The 18,066-nt window shown below is 41.1% G+C and overlaps 1 protein-coding gene across 1 annotated transcript in view; it reads left to right on the forward strand.

Moving 5' to 3' along the window:
• The first annotated feature begins 268 nt into the window (after positions 1–268).
• SPTLC3 (serine palmitoyltransferase long chain base subunit 3) overlaps positions 269–18,066 on the forward strand; it is a 134,912-nt gene continuing 117,114 nt past the window's right edge. Inside the window, exon 1 of the mRNA XM_019462506.2 lies at positions 269–711. Within this exon, the coding sequence (XP_019318051.1) occupies positions 595–711 (117 nt within the window). The 5' untranslated portion in view covers positions 269–594. The remainder of the gene's footprint in view (positions 712–18,066) is intronic.

The following is an 18,066-nucleotide window of genomic DNA, read 5'->3' on the forward strand; positions in this document are numbered from 1 at the left end:
TGAAACAGTAACTTCCCATTCTCCTCTCCTTCTTGCTAGCCCAGGCAACCACTGCTGAGTGTTGTTTTGGGGGGGGGGGGGGAATGTTGACCTTGAGCTTGGTCTACAACCAAAAGTTGTAATTAGATGCAGGAGGGAGGGGTGGGGGTAGACATAAATTCGAAACTGACTGCACATAGGAGACCTTGACTGTGCTGTGTGTGTGTGTGTGTGTGTGTGTCTTTAAAAGATGCTCCACCCCCTCAGCCGGCCTCCTCGCAGTTGCCTCTGGGTTTTGCAGTTTCCAGATTTCCTCAGCTCCCCCCCCCAAGGAGCCAGCATGGACAATCTCCTTTCTAGTTTCAAAAGCAGGTTTGTTGTTCTGAAGGTCACATTCTGAGCGGAGGAGGAGTGTAAAGGTAACCACTTGTTTTTTGTTTCAAAGATCTGCCCCAAAGATAGGCTGTTGCTCTTCTTCTGGAAAGCCTGATCGGGAGGATTCCTTCAGGGACTCAGCCCAAAGTGCTTCCTCTCTCATTCCCTCACCAACTTCAAAACTAAAGCTTGCCTAGAACCTCTGGACAAAAACCGGCTGGATTCCATCATTTCACACAAATGGCTAATCCTGGAGGTGGTGCTGTCTGCAATGGGAATCTGCACAATCACAGGAAACAGAGCGACAGCCTGCAAAGTGGAAACTGCACGAAAAATGGAATAGTGAAAGAAGCCCAGGTAAGAGGCGATCCCTCCCCTTTTCCTCTGAAGGACTTGAACTTGCCCAGGCGCGGTGAAGCCCTCCTGACTCAATGGCCTTTTTACAAAGTGTTTTGACACTTCAGCTAACTTCAAATGCCTGGCTACGGGGAAAGTTTAGGTGGGGACGAAGGGGAGAAGCTCTTTCTGTAGGAGAGAGGACCCAAGAGCCGTAAACTCCCTAAAATACAAACACACCTCCTAGACTCCTGCTTTCCGGGAGCACATCTTAGGGGGCAGAGTTCCCAGAGCTCAGACTCCTCAGCTGAGTTTCAGTCCACCCAACAGTCACAGCGTGCTACGTTCCTCTGGCTTCAGCAGGAAGAGGGGAGTGACAGTAAATGTGCTGAGGTGACGTGGTGTGGGTGGCATTTTCCCCCAGTACATGAGAAATGCCTCTCTGGCTGAAAGGCGAATTCTTTTTGGTGTTTAGTGGAGCATTGTCATGGCTTACAGCTTGGTTTGGGGCCAGAGTCCTTCTTTGAAAGAACATCACAGGCATTCCTTTCTGAGACACTTCAGAAAGTGTGGCTTATTGTTGCTCACTGCACACAGGAACCAAACAGGCATTTCATTGTTTTCCCATTTGATACTTTTTTTTTTTTTTCTGTTTTTGGCTCTTGCTCTGACAGAATGTTTGATGGGGATGTTACTGAGGAGGAAGACGAACTTAAGAAAATGTTGTCAGCACATTCAAAGAGGGAGCCTAGGTATATAAGGTACCTGTGAAAAGGCATCTTTCCTTCCTTCTCTGCTAAAGCAGCTAGGGGTGAGCTCACCTGCATCAGGAGCAAATTAGCATAGCCAAACAGGTGCCTTCACTCTTAGGAAATGTGGAGCTGGGCGGGGAACCCCTGCTGTCCTGCATTACACATCCATCCCCTAGGAACCAGCATCCACCCAGGGAAAAGGTCAGATTGTTCTAAGATCACAGGACAGGAAAAGCAGGCTGGGGGCCAGTCCACCTCTCAGTGAATTAAATTCATGCTTCCAGTTGAAAGAATGGATGGGGAGGGGCACTCTGGAGCCTGGAGCATGTGTGAAAAGGCAGTGGTCCCAAAATGTGTCCCCCTCTTAACAATAGGCATTACCCTCGGCTTTGAAGTGTCCACCAAAAACCTCAGGTCTGGTCTCTCTCAGCTGAGTATCTGAAACCTACTGCAATGTGAAGAGAAAACATTCAACTCCTATCTTTCCCATGAGGACAGTCATGATAGTGTCTGCCATTTATTTGTCAGTAAGTGTTGATTCAGACTACTAACCACCCAAGACGCTCTACACTCCTGACATGCCGGGAACACTGGCCACAAACCTACTTACACTCTCAGCCAGTATGACCCTGAGGGCTCTCATTTGGCAGAAAGGCCTTCAAAGCCATTCTTCTGTCTCTTTACTTTCTCTTGGTTTTGTAACTACCCTTCTAGTGTCTGAGGTTAGACACTTAACTCAATGGTTACATTCACTCTTAAGTTAGGATGAAACTCAAGATCCCAAGGATTCATTATTAAACTGTCCTGTAAGACTGAAAATATCCTCGGACATCAAGGCCTCTCTTAGGAAATATGAGGGCTGCTCTTGTCTCTTCTAACAGCTCATTCTGAAGAGCCATCCAGAACCTGTTGGTTCAGATATATTTAGGTGTTACTAAATTGAAATTGGCTTCCACTGAGAGTCTCAGTTATGACTTGAAGAATATTTTCCAGAAAGAATAAACCCTGCTGAGATTTTGGTGTAGTAAAGCAGACAAAGGCCTGTTTTCCCCTCGAGGGGGATGAAGTCATCTTTACTACATGATCTTTAGTCTCTAGTTTTAGTACATTTTGCTTTGGAAGGCTTTAACCAACTGGGTCTTAGCCAAAAACCTTGCCAGTTGACAAGAGTAATTCATAAAGGCTTATAGATATCCTGGGCCAGTGGTTTTCCCAACATGTTCTGCCAAGCATAAGGTCCTAGGAAGTGGGATCCAAGATATTATCATCTTCCAAGATCCCCTCACCCTTTCTCTTCTTGCTTCTTTGCAATCATACAGCAATACCTCTGTTTCTTTTATGTATCGTGGGACTCTATAAGACTCTGAACAAAGGGTCCTTTGGCATAAAAAAGCATATTGAAATCACTGTGAGGCACTCTCTCAAGAACCCTCCTGCTCTTTGCTCCAGTGTAGCATGGCTTTGCCAGCCTCAAAATGGAGTGCAGCTCACTACCGCAACCTCAAGACTAGCAAGGGAGCAGACACCTGTCTAGAAAACTTCTAGAGTTCCTTTCTGGAGGTTTTTTGGAGCTTGGCCCTATTTTGTGTTGTCTTCTCTTTAAATCTCGTATGTCCTGAGGGTGCACTGATCCTTGGTTTTCATCCCTGATTAAGTCCATTTATTCGTTCACTTATAATATGTCATCCTACCCCTTACTTCTGACAGATGGATCCTCAGTCAGTCACAGAGGATTTGTTCTCCTTCCTCATGACTGTTTCCATCTAAATGACGGGAGGGCCCTTAATATCTTAATCCAAACTTGATATTTCCTATCAGCTTACTTAATTCCCATGTAATCAATTGGGGATTACTCTTCACATAATTGCTCTTTCATTCTCACTCATTATCCCTGATCTGGTCATACATGCATATTAAAAAAAAAAAAAAAAAGCCTTGAGCTGGAGGGGTAGTCTTGGTGTCTTCATTGTTCTCAATACTGCATTGCCTCTGAGTTATCTTTTCATGGGATGGGGTCTTCATTTTCCTCTGTTACACTGATCCAGTAGGATAAGGAAAAGTGTTGAACTTTTCCCTAATCATTCCTTTCCTGGAAAAAAAAAAAACCCTGAGATTAGAGTTATTCTAATTGAGTGAGCTCTTAACCTGGAATGCTGTACTTAACAAAGTGTACTATAGAAAGCCCTAAGAGGCAGCCACCACTCCACTGTCTATTCATTCATGCACTGATATTTATTAAGAATCTGTTGTTCTTGGGACATATAAAGATATACAAAGTTATATTTTAGATATTAGGAGGAAGCATATATTAAAATTGAGCAAGGAATAACATTAAGTTAAATGATGGTACAGAACAGGAGCTGTCACAAAATAACTATGATTTGAGGACAAATGAGTGGTGCAGATATTAAATGCCAGAAGTTCAGAGAGGAGGAAGAAAATAACATGTATCACTGGTGTGTTACATACCAGGACTCAGCTAAACACTTTATGTAGCGATCTCCCATACCCTCATTACAGCCTTATGAAGTGGGAGTATCATGCCCAGTTTACAGATGAGGAAACGTGAGAGATTAAAGAGCTTGTGCAGAATCACAAGCGGCACAGCCAGGATTTGAACCCAAATTCATGTTGCTCCAAAGCCAGTTCCCTTTCCGCCACATTCTAGGAAACCCCAGGTTGGGGTGGTCAGTGATGGCTTTGCAGAGCAGGGAGGACTCACACTGAATCTGGAGACATTTGAAATGGCAGAGCAAATGGGGGGTTTCTTCCTGGGGACAGGATGAGGAAAAGAAGGGGGAGGAGCTCCAGAGACGAATACAAGCATTGCTAGGTGAAGGGCATGGAAGCATGGGTCATAAATCATTCCAGGAAGGAAGGGGGAAAGAGCAAAGGCTATGAGGCATGACAGAGTGTGGAACATGTGAGAAACTCCTCTCAATTTGGCGAGGCTTCAGCATAAGAGGGAGAGGGAGTGCCATGCCCAGGCGGTACTCAGTAAACACTATGTGAAGGGAAAAGATGAAGCGGATTCATGGAAATCCTGCCTAGGTCTAAAACCATTGAATCTGAGCCTTCTGTCCTCCCCACCTTTTCATATCCTCCTGCAGCCCACAATGTGTTGGTACATCTGCTTTTCTGTTACAGTAAACTTCTTCCGGAGAGTGAGAACCATGATGTACAGTTTAATTGCACAGAGTGATAACTGCCTGACAGGCCCTCATAAATACTTGTGACTGTGGGGCCCATCTAGGCTGCATATGGATTGAAACAGAGGTCAATAATTTCACCAATTATTAGAAGAATTCTAATACACATTTTGGAGGTCCCTTGCAATTGCTCTGAATTTTCATCCACTCTTGTCTTCCACAATCATTCTCTAGAACCTTTTGTTTTTTTGGTACTCATTTCCTTTAAAAAATCTCCAGTGTGACAAGGTTTCTCTGTGGTCTCCTTAAGAAGCCTCATTTTTTCCTAGGCTCGCCATTGTAAAGCATTCCCATAGGTCAGGTGTCACAGCTATTAAGATGAAAACTATCTCCATTTATAGTAGCTCACAAATGTGACAGACAAGTAAATAAGTAATTATGGTATTTAATAACAAGTTCTATAATAGATATTGTAGTTTTTCCATTGCTGTCTAACAATTACCCCAAAATTCAATCATTTTAAACAACTGATGTTGATTTCTGTGGGCTAGGAATTCAGGCAAGGCTTGGTAGGAATGGCTGTCTGGGCTCCATATGGTGTTTAATGAGCATTCAATATGGACCCACTGAGACCATGATACTGACTGTTGTCTGGGACATCTTGTGTCTCCTTCACAAGGATAATCTCTCCATGTGATCTCTCAGTATCTACAGAGTGGCTCAAGCTTCTTTACATGAAGGCTGGCTTCCAAGAGAATGAAAATGGAAACGGCAAGTCCTTGTAAGGCTTAGGCTCATTTTTGCCACATTCTGTTGTCAAAGTTAGTCACAAGGCCAGTCCAGATGAAAGGGGAAGGGAAATGGGGTCTGCTTCTTAATGGGGTGAGCTTGCAAAAGGTTGTGGATACTGGAGGAATTTTTGTGACCATCTTTGGAAACAGTGTGTCAGAGCAGAGGTATATGATCCATATTTGGGAGTACAGAGGAGGGGGCATCTGACCCAGGATAGGAAGTCAAAGAAGCCACTCTTGGACTGACTCCTAAAGGCAGAGTAGCCAGGAACACAGTCATGAAAAGGCATTCTAACAAAGGGAAATGGTCTTAAAAAGATACAAAACATCAAGACAAACATCAAGATGTGTTTGGTCTTGGGAGGCTGGGTTAATGGGACTAAGTTTAGGATGTTTAATGGAGATAAGCAGTACTAAGCCTGTAAAAGTAGGCAGAATAAGATCATAAAATATCTTTGTCTTAATTTACATGCTCTAAGAAACAGACCCAGGCATAAGGATTTGAGTGCAAGTAATTTATTTTATTTGAGAGGTGAACCCAGGAATTAGGGGAATGGTTAAGTGAGACACAGAAGACAAGGAAGAAAATACATTCATGAACAGGTTACCACTGTGGGCAACTAGGGCTCAGATTTGGGGGGACAACTCAGTGATGATGTAGAATATGCCTTGAAGTTGCCCCAACTAAGTCACAAGAAAAAGAGGTATATATCAGTGAAGTCCTGTCCATCATCAGTTGAGGGATGCTCGGAGGAACGTTAACCACAGAGCACTTCTAGCCTGAGTACATATGACCAGAGAAAGCCCTCAAACTGAGGTATAGGTGCTTGCAGGAAGAAATCATCAGAATGCAAGAGATAGAGCAACAAAAGTGTATAGCCATATATATTTGTAATGAGGCAGTTTTGAGAAGAAAATTGGCTTGATCAGATGTGGTTTTCTCAAGCTGTGTAGGTTTTATATCTGGTGACTTCTAGAACAGGGCTTATGGATTATCTTCAGCCTAATCATAAAAGACTAGATTATGCTCTTAAGCAACATAAACAGAACCTCCTACTGTGGCTGGCAGTAGAGAAAACAAAAGATGTATGTCATGGCATGGTCATCAGCTCACAAGTATCAGCTCTAGCTTTGGAAACTCTAGGTTTGTCTAATTTTAGAATCCAAGTCCTTAGTCCACACTGCCTCTCTAACCGCAAGACATTAATAGAAATGGGATTCATACCTCCTTCTACAGCAAAAGCTAATTTACCTCAGTCTTGACAGGCAAGATCAATGTGAGTTAAAGGTATTATGGATTGTTTTGCTTGTTTGCTTTTATTGTTCTTAATGAATATATGAGCTTATCACCAAATGGCACCAAACTGTCATATACCAGAGCTTTCAATATGCAACATAATCCACTCATGGATACACTACATCAATGACCCACCCCACCCCCATACTTCACTTTAAACAACTCTGATTTTAAAGAAAATCAATCCATGTGACTCTGAGTAATATGGACTCAGACTGAACCCCAGATGGAGCCTTGGAATAATTTGATATTCAGAAGCTTTCTTCCAGGACACATGGCCACCTTGAATAGGTGCTAATAGTGACATATTGGACATGTGATGTGATAGATGGAGGATAGTTACAAATTCTTTGGGATATTTCTCATTGAGAGGTTTGAGTCTGGGCTACACCTAATGACTTACTTGGCCAATAGCATGAGACAGAGGGGATAATCTGGAACTTCTGAGACTAAGTTACAAGAAGCCTCTGGCTTGATCTCAGTCTTCTTGGAATACTTGCTCTTGGAACCCAGCCACCATGCTTGGAGGAAGCCCAAGCAGCCCCAAAGAGAAGCCCAAGTAGAGAGAAACCAAGTATCCTTGCCGTGCCCCTGGCTAAGATGTGGCACAGGCTTGTCTAGTGAGTAACCTATGTTGGAAGTGGGTCCTCTAGCCCTGGTGTCTATCTACTCCTATTGATACCTCATGCAGTAGTGATGTGTTGAGCTGAGCCCTGCCCAAATTATAGATTCCTGAGCAAATATACAAGGTTTTAACTGTGGTTTGTTAAGCAGCAGTAGATAAATGAACACGTGAATATTCTATTTCTTAAAATGCCCAGAAAAATCACTCTGCAATCTCACTTAGTAACCATTTGCAAAAGTACTGGCATATTGCCTTTTGAGGGAAGAGCTTGTCTGGGCCATCCATTGCATTTAATCTGTGGCAAAGATGACTTTCCCTAAACTGTACACTTTTGTTTGGCTTGTGTTTTGAAATAATAGCTGTATGCTTTAAGATCAGTGTCTCGCTGGCATAGCCAAATACCAAATACAATAAACTCAAATATCACCAATGCAAAAGCGCAATCATTTGAATGCTGCCAAATCTGGAGTGTAATTATTTAACCTGAGGAGGCCTGTAATTTACTGCATTATCTACAAAGAAAGAGCTGACTCAGAGGAGCATGTGTGCTCAGGTGCAGATATTTTTATTAATTAAAATAATACATGTTTTTAATTAAGTATATTTAATATCGGCCATATAAAATTAATTTTGTCTATTTGTTAAGGTGTCCTAGAAAAACTCTCCCTTTGGAAATACTACTAGCAATAGATTGATATTAACCTAATTACTTGCAAAGAATCAACTACATTTATTTTTAAATACACTTAATCTTTTCACTAAGTATTGTCACATTTGTCTCAGTAGGCCTGAACTAATGTAGTTTTTTTGGAATTCTAAAGTATACCAACCTAAAAATTCATGTGAGAAGGAGCTGTTGCCACTAAATTAGAAACAAATTCGAAATTTAGATTAACCATTTAAAAAACAACACTATAAGCATAGCTCTGAGAAGTATTCAGAATTGTTCCCAATCTACATCACATAGCCAATCTGAATCCTGCTGCCTCAAGAGTTTCAAAAGAAGCTGGAAATCCAAATGGGCTGGGGAGAGGTGCCTGGCGGGGTGGGGGGGCTGGTGGGATCTGCTGATTTTTAAATACTGGCATCTAATCTAAAAATTCAAATAGCATGGATTTAAAGGAAACATTGCTACCAGCCACAAATCTATAACCTCGGAACTATAAGCAAATAGGACGATAAAAATAAGAGGTCATTAATTGAGTGATATTTTCTCATATATATTCAGGAAAATGGCTCAGGGAATTTGGCTTTTCTTAACTTAGACTATATATTTTTAAAAAGCAATAGAGGAATCTCACATCTTCATTTTCCTGAGTTGTTAACACTTGGTCCTGCGATGTGCAAGTTTGAGGAACAATTATGACCAACCACATATACTTGATTTTCCTGACCAAATATTATGTACCAAGGTGTCCGTCAAAATGTCAGAGAACTGACAATATTTTACTGGTCAAATCTCATTCCTCAGGCTTCGTAGGAAGTGACCCACAAACCTTTTGTTAGACAATGCAATCATAAGGCCTGGTCACCATTAGTGTTCTCTAGATATGACATAACTGGGCCTTCAAAAGTTGCCCAAGAAAAGGATTGAGTGAAAATCATGATTATCCTCATAAATACAAGTTATACCTGATGGTCTTTCTCTGCCATGTGGGGCTTAGCCTTTTGGAAGTCAAGGATCCTTTTGAGAAGCTGATAGATACTTCCTGTGGAGAAACAAATATGTCCATAGTCCCAAAGTTTTCCAGGTAGAGAATTCATGCCTTCCCTGACTTTCTCAAATCTCCAGGTTAAGAACCTCAGCCTGGAGTGCCTTTGTTAATTAGGCTATATCTGCCCTCACAACCCAACCAGAATAACCAGCAAATCAACCTCTCCAGGAAGACAGGGTAATGAATTCACAAGTTGATTCACCAAAGAGAGAAAAACACATGTAATCCAAAGCCACTCAGGTGACAAGCCCCCACATGTGTTATTTATTTACTTAGAAAATTTATATTAGAATTTTGCAAGTTACTCTACAGCGCATTCATACTTTTTTACTAGGATTTTTAAATCCTCCCTAAAAACCTTGAGCAAAACTTAACTTGAAGTTAGAAAGATCTTTCTTTTCTGGTGGCTTTTCACCAGGATTTCCCAGGAAACCACTTCAGGAAGAATGATAGCAGAAAGACCGAGAGCTTCAACATCAGATAGAATTGGGTTTGAGTCCCAGCTCTGACCCTTACTAGCTGTACCACATTGGGCGGCTTCACGTCCCTGATCCATACCCCACAAGGCAATGGTGAGGATTAAATGAGATAGCATATGTAAGTCTCCCCTTAACTATCAGATATACAATAGATACTCAATAAATGATAGCTATCATCTATTGAAGTTAGCCTGCAGCCACCTCTTTCTCCTCTACTGCTATTATAAGAATGTTCAATACAATGCCTGGCATATTATAGGTGCTCAATAAATGATAGTCTTAAACCCTCAAATTCCATCATCCAATGGTGGCTTCTCAGGACCCATTTTACTTGGCCTGTCAGCAGCATTTGACCCAAGTAATCAGCCCCTCCTCCTTAAAGCACATTCTTCTTGGCTTCTACAATACAATACTCCTATATCACTAATTATTCCTTTCTAGTTTCCATTCCTGGATTCTCTTTATCTCCTTGACCTTTAAGCAATGGAGTGACCCAAGGCTCAGTTCTTCCACCCCTTCTCTTTTCTGACTACATTTCTTTCACAATGATCTGATCTTGTCTTATGATTGTGTATGTGTGTGTGTATCTATGTCATTTCCAACCACTGACTTTCCACTTGGATCATCAAAAGGCATCTCCAACTTACCATGTCCAAAACTGAGTTCCTGAGACTTCCACCCTCCACCTTCAAACCTGTTCCCTTATAGTCTTTCCCATCCCAGTAAATGGTAACTCTGCCCTTCCAGTGGTTAAAACCCAAAACCCTAGCATCACTCATGACTTTTCTCTTTTACTTGCCATTCAATCAGTCAGCAAATACATGATCCGACTTCTACAATATATCCAGAATCTACTTCTTACCTCTCCACAGCAACTACCCTAGTTCAGCCACCATTATTTCTTACCCAGATTGTTGTAGGAGGCTCATCTCTTCTCTCTGTGCCCCAGTTATCTATTGTTGCATAATCATCCATCCCAACACATAGTGACATTAAACAATAGTCATTTTATTATACTCATGGATTCTACTGGTCAAGAATTCAGAAATTATACAATGGGACATCTCTTTCCTGTTCCATGATGTCTGGGCCCTCAGTTGGGATGACTCTACTGACTGGATCTGGAATAGCTGGGCCAGAAGGATTTGTCTCCAACATGGCTTCTTCACTCCCATGTCTGTCATTTGGGCTGGAATGGCTGAAAAAAAGGACAAGAAGGAATTGCCAATGTGGTCTCACTGGCAGGGAGGGCTTTAAGAGTGTTTTGTAGTAAATGGAGTAGAAATCTCATGACCTTTTATAACCTAGCCTCAGAGTTCGGTTTCACTACCACCCTACTCGATAGGTTGAAATAGTCACAAGCAAGCCCACCTGGTCCAAGGGACCCCCCTCCCCAACCAATTCTCAATGGGAAGAATATCAAAGAATTCATGGACATATTTTAAAACTACCATAGTCTGCTTCTGCCTCTCCCTTCTCTTCTACTACCACCAGCAAGACTGTTCTCAATAGAGCAGCCAGAGGGGTCTTGTTGAAATGAAATCCAGAGATATCACTCTTCTGCCCAATCCTTTCCATGGCTCAAATTTTACTCTAAAATAAAAGCCAAAATCCTTAAGATGACCATAAGAGCCTATGGCTTGGTTGTCTCTGACTCACCTCATGCTTCTTTTCCCTGTACTTAATCTTTTCCAGCCACACTGGAGCAAACAGGCCATGCATCTTCCCATGTGGAACATTCACACCTCCTCTCCCATATGCACTTCCCAGATGTCCACATGCCTGCACCTTCCCTACCCTCAAGTCCTCACTCAAATGTTACCTTCTTTGTGAGATGTAAGCTCACAACTCTATCTAAAAAATTGCAAACCTTGGGGCGCCTGGGTGGCTCAGTCGGTTAAGCGTCTGACTTCAGCTCAGGTCACGATCTCGCGGTCCGTGGGTTCGAGCCCTGCGTCGGGCTCTGGGCTGATGGCTCAGAGCCTGGAGCCTGTTTCAGATTCTGTGTCTCCCTCTCTCTCTGCCCCTCCCCCATTCATGCTCTGTCTCTCTCTGTCTCAAAAATAAAAATAAACTTTAAAAAAAATAAAAAATAAATAAAATTGCAAACCTTCTCACCTCCTCCCTTCCCTTCCTGATTGTTTTCTTTAGTCCTTAACACTGTCCACACACACACACACACACGCACACATACATGCATGCATGGCCTGCGCACAGACGTACATACTAACTGATTTCCTGTCTCTTGTCTGCCTCAACATCTAGAATGTAAACACCATGTGGGCAGAGATTTCTGTCTTATTCGTAACTAAACCCCCAGCACCTAGATCAGAGCCTGTAGGTGCTCAAAGATATTTGTGGAATGAGTAAAGACCACCTATTTGTGCTAATCTACTGTTAGTAAGAACTCTCATTTCAGCTTATTTTGTTTGTTATTTAAATTGCCTTTGCTGTTCATATGCCTAGTTCTTTAAAAGATGGGGAAAGCCCCACTTATGTGACACACAGGCTTCTTAGTAAATTTCAAAGTGTAAACCTCTTACTAGTTAATTTACAGGTTTCCTAACCTTTGATGGAGAACATGACTACCATTTACTGTTCTCTTTTTGAAAATCACCGAATCACTAGATTATTTTATATGACCAGGTAGCTACATGCTTTTATACTGATTTCCGGATATTACATATACACTGAGCCTTGGGTCAGGGAGCATGCTTTAAGCAAGTGGAATTTTTTGAAGGAAATGAAAACAGAAACTAAGTATTATTGACCCATCCTGATGATTCTTGCTACCTCTTAGGAGGAGATGAAATTTACCTGGGTTAGAGAGAAAATGACAAATACCTCAGGGTGTATAACCCTGTCATCTGGTTTTAATAAAACTCTGCATTCTTAGAGTTGAATGTCAAAAACAATCAGTATAATCTGTTCTCCCACTAATGTCCCTGTATATGAGATGACTTTTTAAATTTCATTTAACAAACTTTTCCATCACACTGCATGCTAAGAACCTTACAAATACCTTATGAGTCTAATACTCTTAGTCTATCCCATTTTTTTAGATGAGTCAACTGATCATACAAAAATTAAGTGAACTTGCCTAAGATTAAACTTTTAGTTAGTAGTGCAGACTGGCCCCAGGTGCTTTTTTCACTAGAAAAATAATTGCCTTTTTCTCAAATGTCTTATTGTGAATATTTATAAAATCACATAAAAATTAAAAGAGTTCTACTATAAATACTCACATACCTACCACCTAGATTCTATAATTAACATTTTACTATATTTGTTTATTACATGACTATCCATCAATCCATCCATCTATAAATTCTTAAGTTTTATGCATTTCAAAGAAAGATGTAAAATCAGTACACTTCATCCCAAACCCTTTTGCATGCATACCATGTGGCTTCAATATTTGTCTATAGCTATTTCCCCCTCTTCTTTGAGATAAAATCTATATACTATGAAATGCACAAATCTAAATTACACCACTTAGTGAATTTTGACCTACACTGCCTTTTGATTGTTTTTATTAGAAAACGTTTCATAATATAGTTTTGACTGTGGAAAGATGTTATAAAACTGTCCCTTTAACATTGGTGAGTTTAATCTCTGGATAAAATATAACCAAAGTAGATGAGAATCCATCCACCTGGTATGCAGCACACAAAGGAAAATTGCAAGGGTGCTTTGGCCATGAAGGAAGATGGGTGATTTATTGGTGTGGTGTCACCCAGTATAACAAGGAGCTAATGCTCAAAAACCCCAAACTCCTCGCTGGCTTACAAGTCAGGGTTCTTAAGGGCAAAATTTGGGGCAGGGGTCTTCTGAGAAGGTGGATGTCTTTGACCCAAGGCCCATGAAGTCATGGTAACAGATGTTACCTAGTTGTTTCTGATGCCCCTCTGTCTGGTCACATGGAGGTCTGTTCCCTCTTAAAAGACGTGGAATCTGAAACAAACAAAAAAACAAACAAAAAACCAACTTTCTTCTTTGTGTTGGATATTCCATTAGGTATATCTTATGCCTCTTTGTTCAGGATAGTGCTGCCTGTATGTGCTCAAACTAACTACTTGAACATGCATAAGCTATTGTGGGGTTGTATTTCTATATGTTCCTTTGAATGATAAAGAAGCATTCCTGTCTCTTGGGTCTGGGTCTACATGTTCCCTAACCAGTCCATTCATGTGTGGGCACAATATCACCCCTATGTTCATTCCTCCAGTTGAACTACCAAGATGGATGCTGGCTTAAAAAAGAAGTGAGTAATGTGTAAATTGGCATCTCATTAATTAAAGGAAAGGCTAACAGAAGGCTGTCTAGAGAAACTCCCCTGTTGTACATACACAGAGAATTCCAAAGGTATCAAGAGCAATTTTCTGTTTTTGACCTTAGTATAATCCGTCTGGCAGAAAGAGAATTTAGTTTAGAAATTCCTACAATTCCACTCCATCCCTTGTCTTCTTATAGATGGAGGAATGAAGGTCAACAAAGCTAAGTGATTACCTCCAAAGTCACACCAACGTGAGGACCCTGCCCACCACACACTGTTAAACAAATACAGACCACAGTATTTGATGACTCTGAGTGGTATCTGCTATTTCAAATTCTCTAGCCTCCATCTTAAAATCGATATTACAAAATTGCGTTTGTCTCATGTAGGAAGTAAAGGTGTCTCCTTTCCTGTTTTCCAAAATAAAAGCACACTTAGAAAGCTTCTTTTTTTTGCAGATATCTGAGAACACCATGTCAGAGAAATCAATATTAACTAGAGTGAATGACTGCTACCACACATAAGGTTTATGCTTTTCGGCCCTACATGTGTTTATACTTTTGAAATAGTATTGTGAGTCCTCACAATAGGCTTTCAAATTTCACATATAAGGATTCAAGGTTTGAAGAGATCAGACAATCACTCACTTGTCTAGTAAGTAGTGGAACCAGGATCGTCTGATTCCTAACATCACATAACCTGTTGCCACACCCCACAGCCTGGCTGCCCTAATAAGCTGAATCATCACATAGAGATTGGGAGTAGGGCTTCCCATTGGCACTGTGTAGGCTTGAATTCCAGCTTCATGTTCATAGATCTGTGACCTTGGACAAGTGGCATGATCCCTCTGTGCCTCAGTTTCCCCATCTGGAAATGAGGTCCAATTGCCCACAGTAGTAAATGGCTTGACAGCACACTCTTCACTGGTTTCCTTCCCTTCACTGTCCCATCCCCCTCTCTACCAGTGCTTCCTGAGGTCACCTTCTAAATAAGCAACTTACATTTGAATCCTTTACTCAGGGTCTGCTTCAGGGGAACCTGAAATTAAGACAATGATTTCTTAAAACCTTAGCCAATTCTTTGTATTTTTAACCTTCAGCTACCCAGATCCTTATCACTGTACAATCATCTGTATCCAAGATCTTATTGGACCCTCACATCAATGCTGTGAAGTAGACAGAATGACTGTTACTGGCCCACTATAGGGATGAAAACACAAGGGCTCAGAAAAATAATGAGACCAAAGCCACATGGATGATGAGGACAGAGCTGAACAACAGTCCCAGACATTCTGACCTGAAAGTTCAAGAATGTCTCAAAGGACTGATCCAGCCCTAATATAGTGCATACAACTCCATCAACTGCTCCTTGCAAGAACACGTGGGAAATGAAAAAAATCAGGGCATATGTCCTTCAGTAGTTTAATTCACAAGAAAAAAAGTGCTGTAAACTTTGGGAGCCACTTTTAATACATTTTTTTAAGAAGTCCATGAAATTCTAAAATCCTTGAAAAAATGTTAATTTCTACCTTAGATATCCATAGTTGGGCAGCAAAGTGATTTTACATGGTACATCAGCACAACTTCCTATAAATCTTTCTTTTAAAATCATTTCCTTTGTCTTCACATCTTTATGTTATATAGCATGTGTATTCTTCAAAAGTACCTCCTTCTGAGCCCTTTATCAACCTCAACTTCATTTTCAAGCATTTCATACCATGAGCACTTTCTTCTAGTCTAGTCGTGTCTTAGTTCCTTTTCTGAGTTTGTCCAAGGCAATGACACTGACACAGTAGGAGCTCTTGGGCTCTTTACATGGCATGTTTCTCAGTTACCTACTTGATAATTATTCTTAAAGAAACTAGGCTCCAGATCGTCTCAAACACTTGAATAATAATAGAAGAACTGATCTCAGATCTTAGAGAAGCATGTTATCTCATTTTCTAGATCTTATTGACACATTTCTCAATAGGCTACTGACACTCAAATAAGTGTCATCACTTGACCAAGACCTCAAAATGGCCAATCCAGAGCAAGACACACCTCTGTCCACTTCCAGTTTCTAGCACCTCTACACAACACTGCGTTTCACATCATAGAACCAAAAACAAACTCCATAGAAGCTCTTGGCACTAACACCTTTTGCCAACTCTTGCAAATAATTTGGGGCACCAGGGAAAATCCCACAACTGATGTAGCTCAGGATTTGGTTTGTTAGTTTATGCAAGAGGTTCTGGCATTTTCTTTAAGGGGCCATGCTTGCCATTGGTCAATTCTTTTCCTTTCTTTTTTTAAAAAGTAAACTCTATGCCCAACATGGGGTTCAAACTCATGACCCCAAGATTAATTGCATGCTCTCCAGACTGAGCCAGCCAGGTGCCCCACCACTGATCAGTCCTTAGCAAGATCACTGAATCAGTAGCCTACAGACTGAAAACAGAACTACTCCACATGGTGGTCTGAGAAAATGACTTAAAGTCTGAAAAAAATCAGGTCATGAACACAGTGGGTTTTTATTGTTGTTGTTGTTGTTGTTGTTGTTATTGTTGTTAAGTGTAAACGATCTTTATACCAACCAAAGGACTCAGGCCTCACACCAATTCACTACTTAGGGCTCAGAAACTATGATATGGCTAAAAATGCCTGAATTTACTTAATTAGTTGATTCAAGAGTACAGATAAAAACTAGCCAAGATTAGCCTTGCTCTTGGGGAAGTTACTTTTTTCTACATTATATGTCATATGGTAAGAAAAATTAATCAGGTAATTATAGCTATGACCATGGCTATTATCAGATTTTTTTAAAACAATGAAATAAATTGTTTATGACACCATATTCTTGGTGAATTTATTGTTTGGATACAGGATACTTACTTTTCCACAGAGCAAAAGGTTTTCATGGAAACTAAAATGGTATGTGCTATCTTCAATGGAAACAAAAGATTTCAGCCAGGAAATCCATATACTTTCAACTAACCATTATCTCTTTAAGGACACATTCTGTCTTCAAAGACAAGCAAAAGGTAAACCGTGTTATAGGTTCCAGACTGCTCTTGACATGCATAAAATGTGTGGTTTTATAGGGTGACAGGCAAAGAAAGGGAGGAGAAAAGCAAGGAGAATAGGTATGTGTAACCACGAACCAAATACTAATAAACACATAGAGAAGGAACAGCAACTGAATCCTTAGCAAGTTTTTTTCTTTCTAGATGACAGGGCCTTCTGCTTCTTCATGGTGCTGAATGTCAGGCACAGTTTGGTCTAGCTTCACAGGACAGGAAGTTTTGGGTGCAGTTCAAATATGTAGTTCAGCATCACTGAGGTACAAAAGAAAAAAATAGATTCAGTTTGCTTCAAAGAGAAAAACCATTGTTTGTAATCCAAGTTCAGTCCACTGAGCTCAGCCAAATGACTCCCAGAACCACACTTTGTGCCCTTCCAAAAGCCCCACCCTTGTTATAACTCACCTATGAGTCACTGAGTGCCTGGCATGGTAAAGAAATACCACAGTGTACACCTCACCTGGTGTCAAAGCACACCTGTGTTGTTGGTTCATTCCCATGCAGTTGAAGTGACTCTTTCCTTTTTGGTTTTTGATAAATTCAAAATTTCAAAATCAACTGAGTAAGTTTGCTTCATTAAATCTTCCACGCTGGATGTGGGAAAGACTTTAAAATTACCAACCACATGACCACAAATCCCTGTGAATCACTGAATGTGGGTGCTCCTAAAGATCCATTCTTCACCCAGCTTCCAAGGGCCCTTTGGAAAACACATATCTGATCAGGTTCTTTTTTTTTTTTTAATGTTTTATTTTAGTTTTGAGAGAGACAGACAGACAGACAGAGCATGAGTGGAGGAGAGGCAGAGAGGGAGACACAGAATCTGAAGCAGGCTCCAGGCTCTGAGCTGTCAGCACAGAGCCTGACACAGGGCTCAAACCCACGAACCATGAGATCATGACCTGAGCCAAAGTCGGATGCTTAACTGACTGAGCCACCCAGGTGCCCCTGATCAGGTTCTTAAGCCATGGGTTTTCTTCAACTCCTCAGTGGCTACCTTGTTAGGATCAAGGCTGCAGTGCTAAACTCTGTTTTTGAGCTCTACATAACCTCCCTGGGCAATTCATTCATTCGTTCATTCATTCATTCATTCATCAAATATTTATTGGATATCTACTACATATCAGATGTCATTCTAGGCACTGGTGTGCTAGCAGCAGACACAATGGATAGAGTTCCACTCCCAGAAATGATGGTTACCCATGCCTGTCCCCTCACTGTGCTGTCTATG

Source organism: Panthera pardus, unplaced genomic scaffold (genome assembly GCF_024362965.1).
Source record: "Panthera pardus isolate Hobbes unplaced genomic scaffold, ASM2436296v1 HiC_scaffold_25, whole genome shotgun sequence".
Taxonomy (NCBI): domain Eukaryota; kingdom Metazoa; phylum Chordata; class Mammalia; order Carnivora; family Felidae; genus Panthera; species Panthera pardus.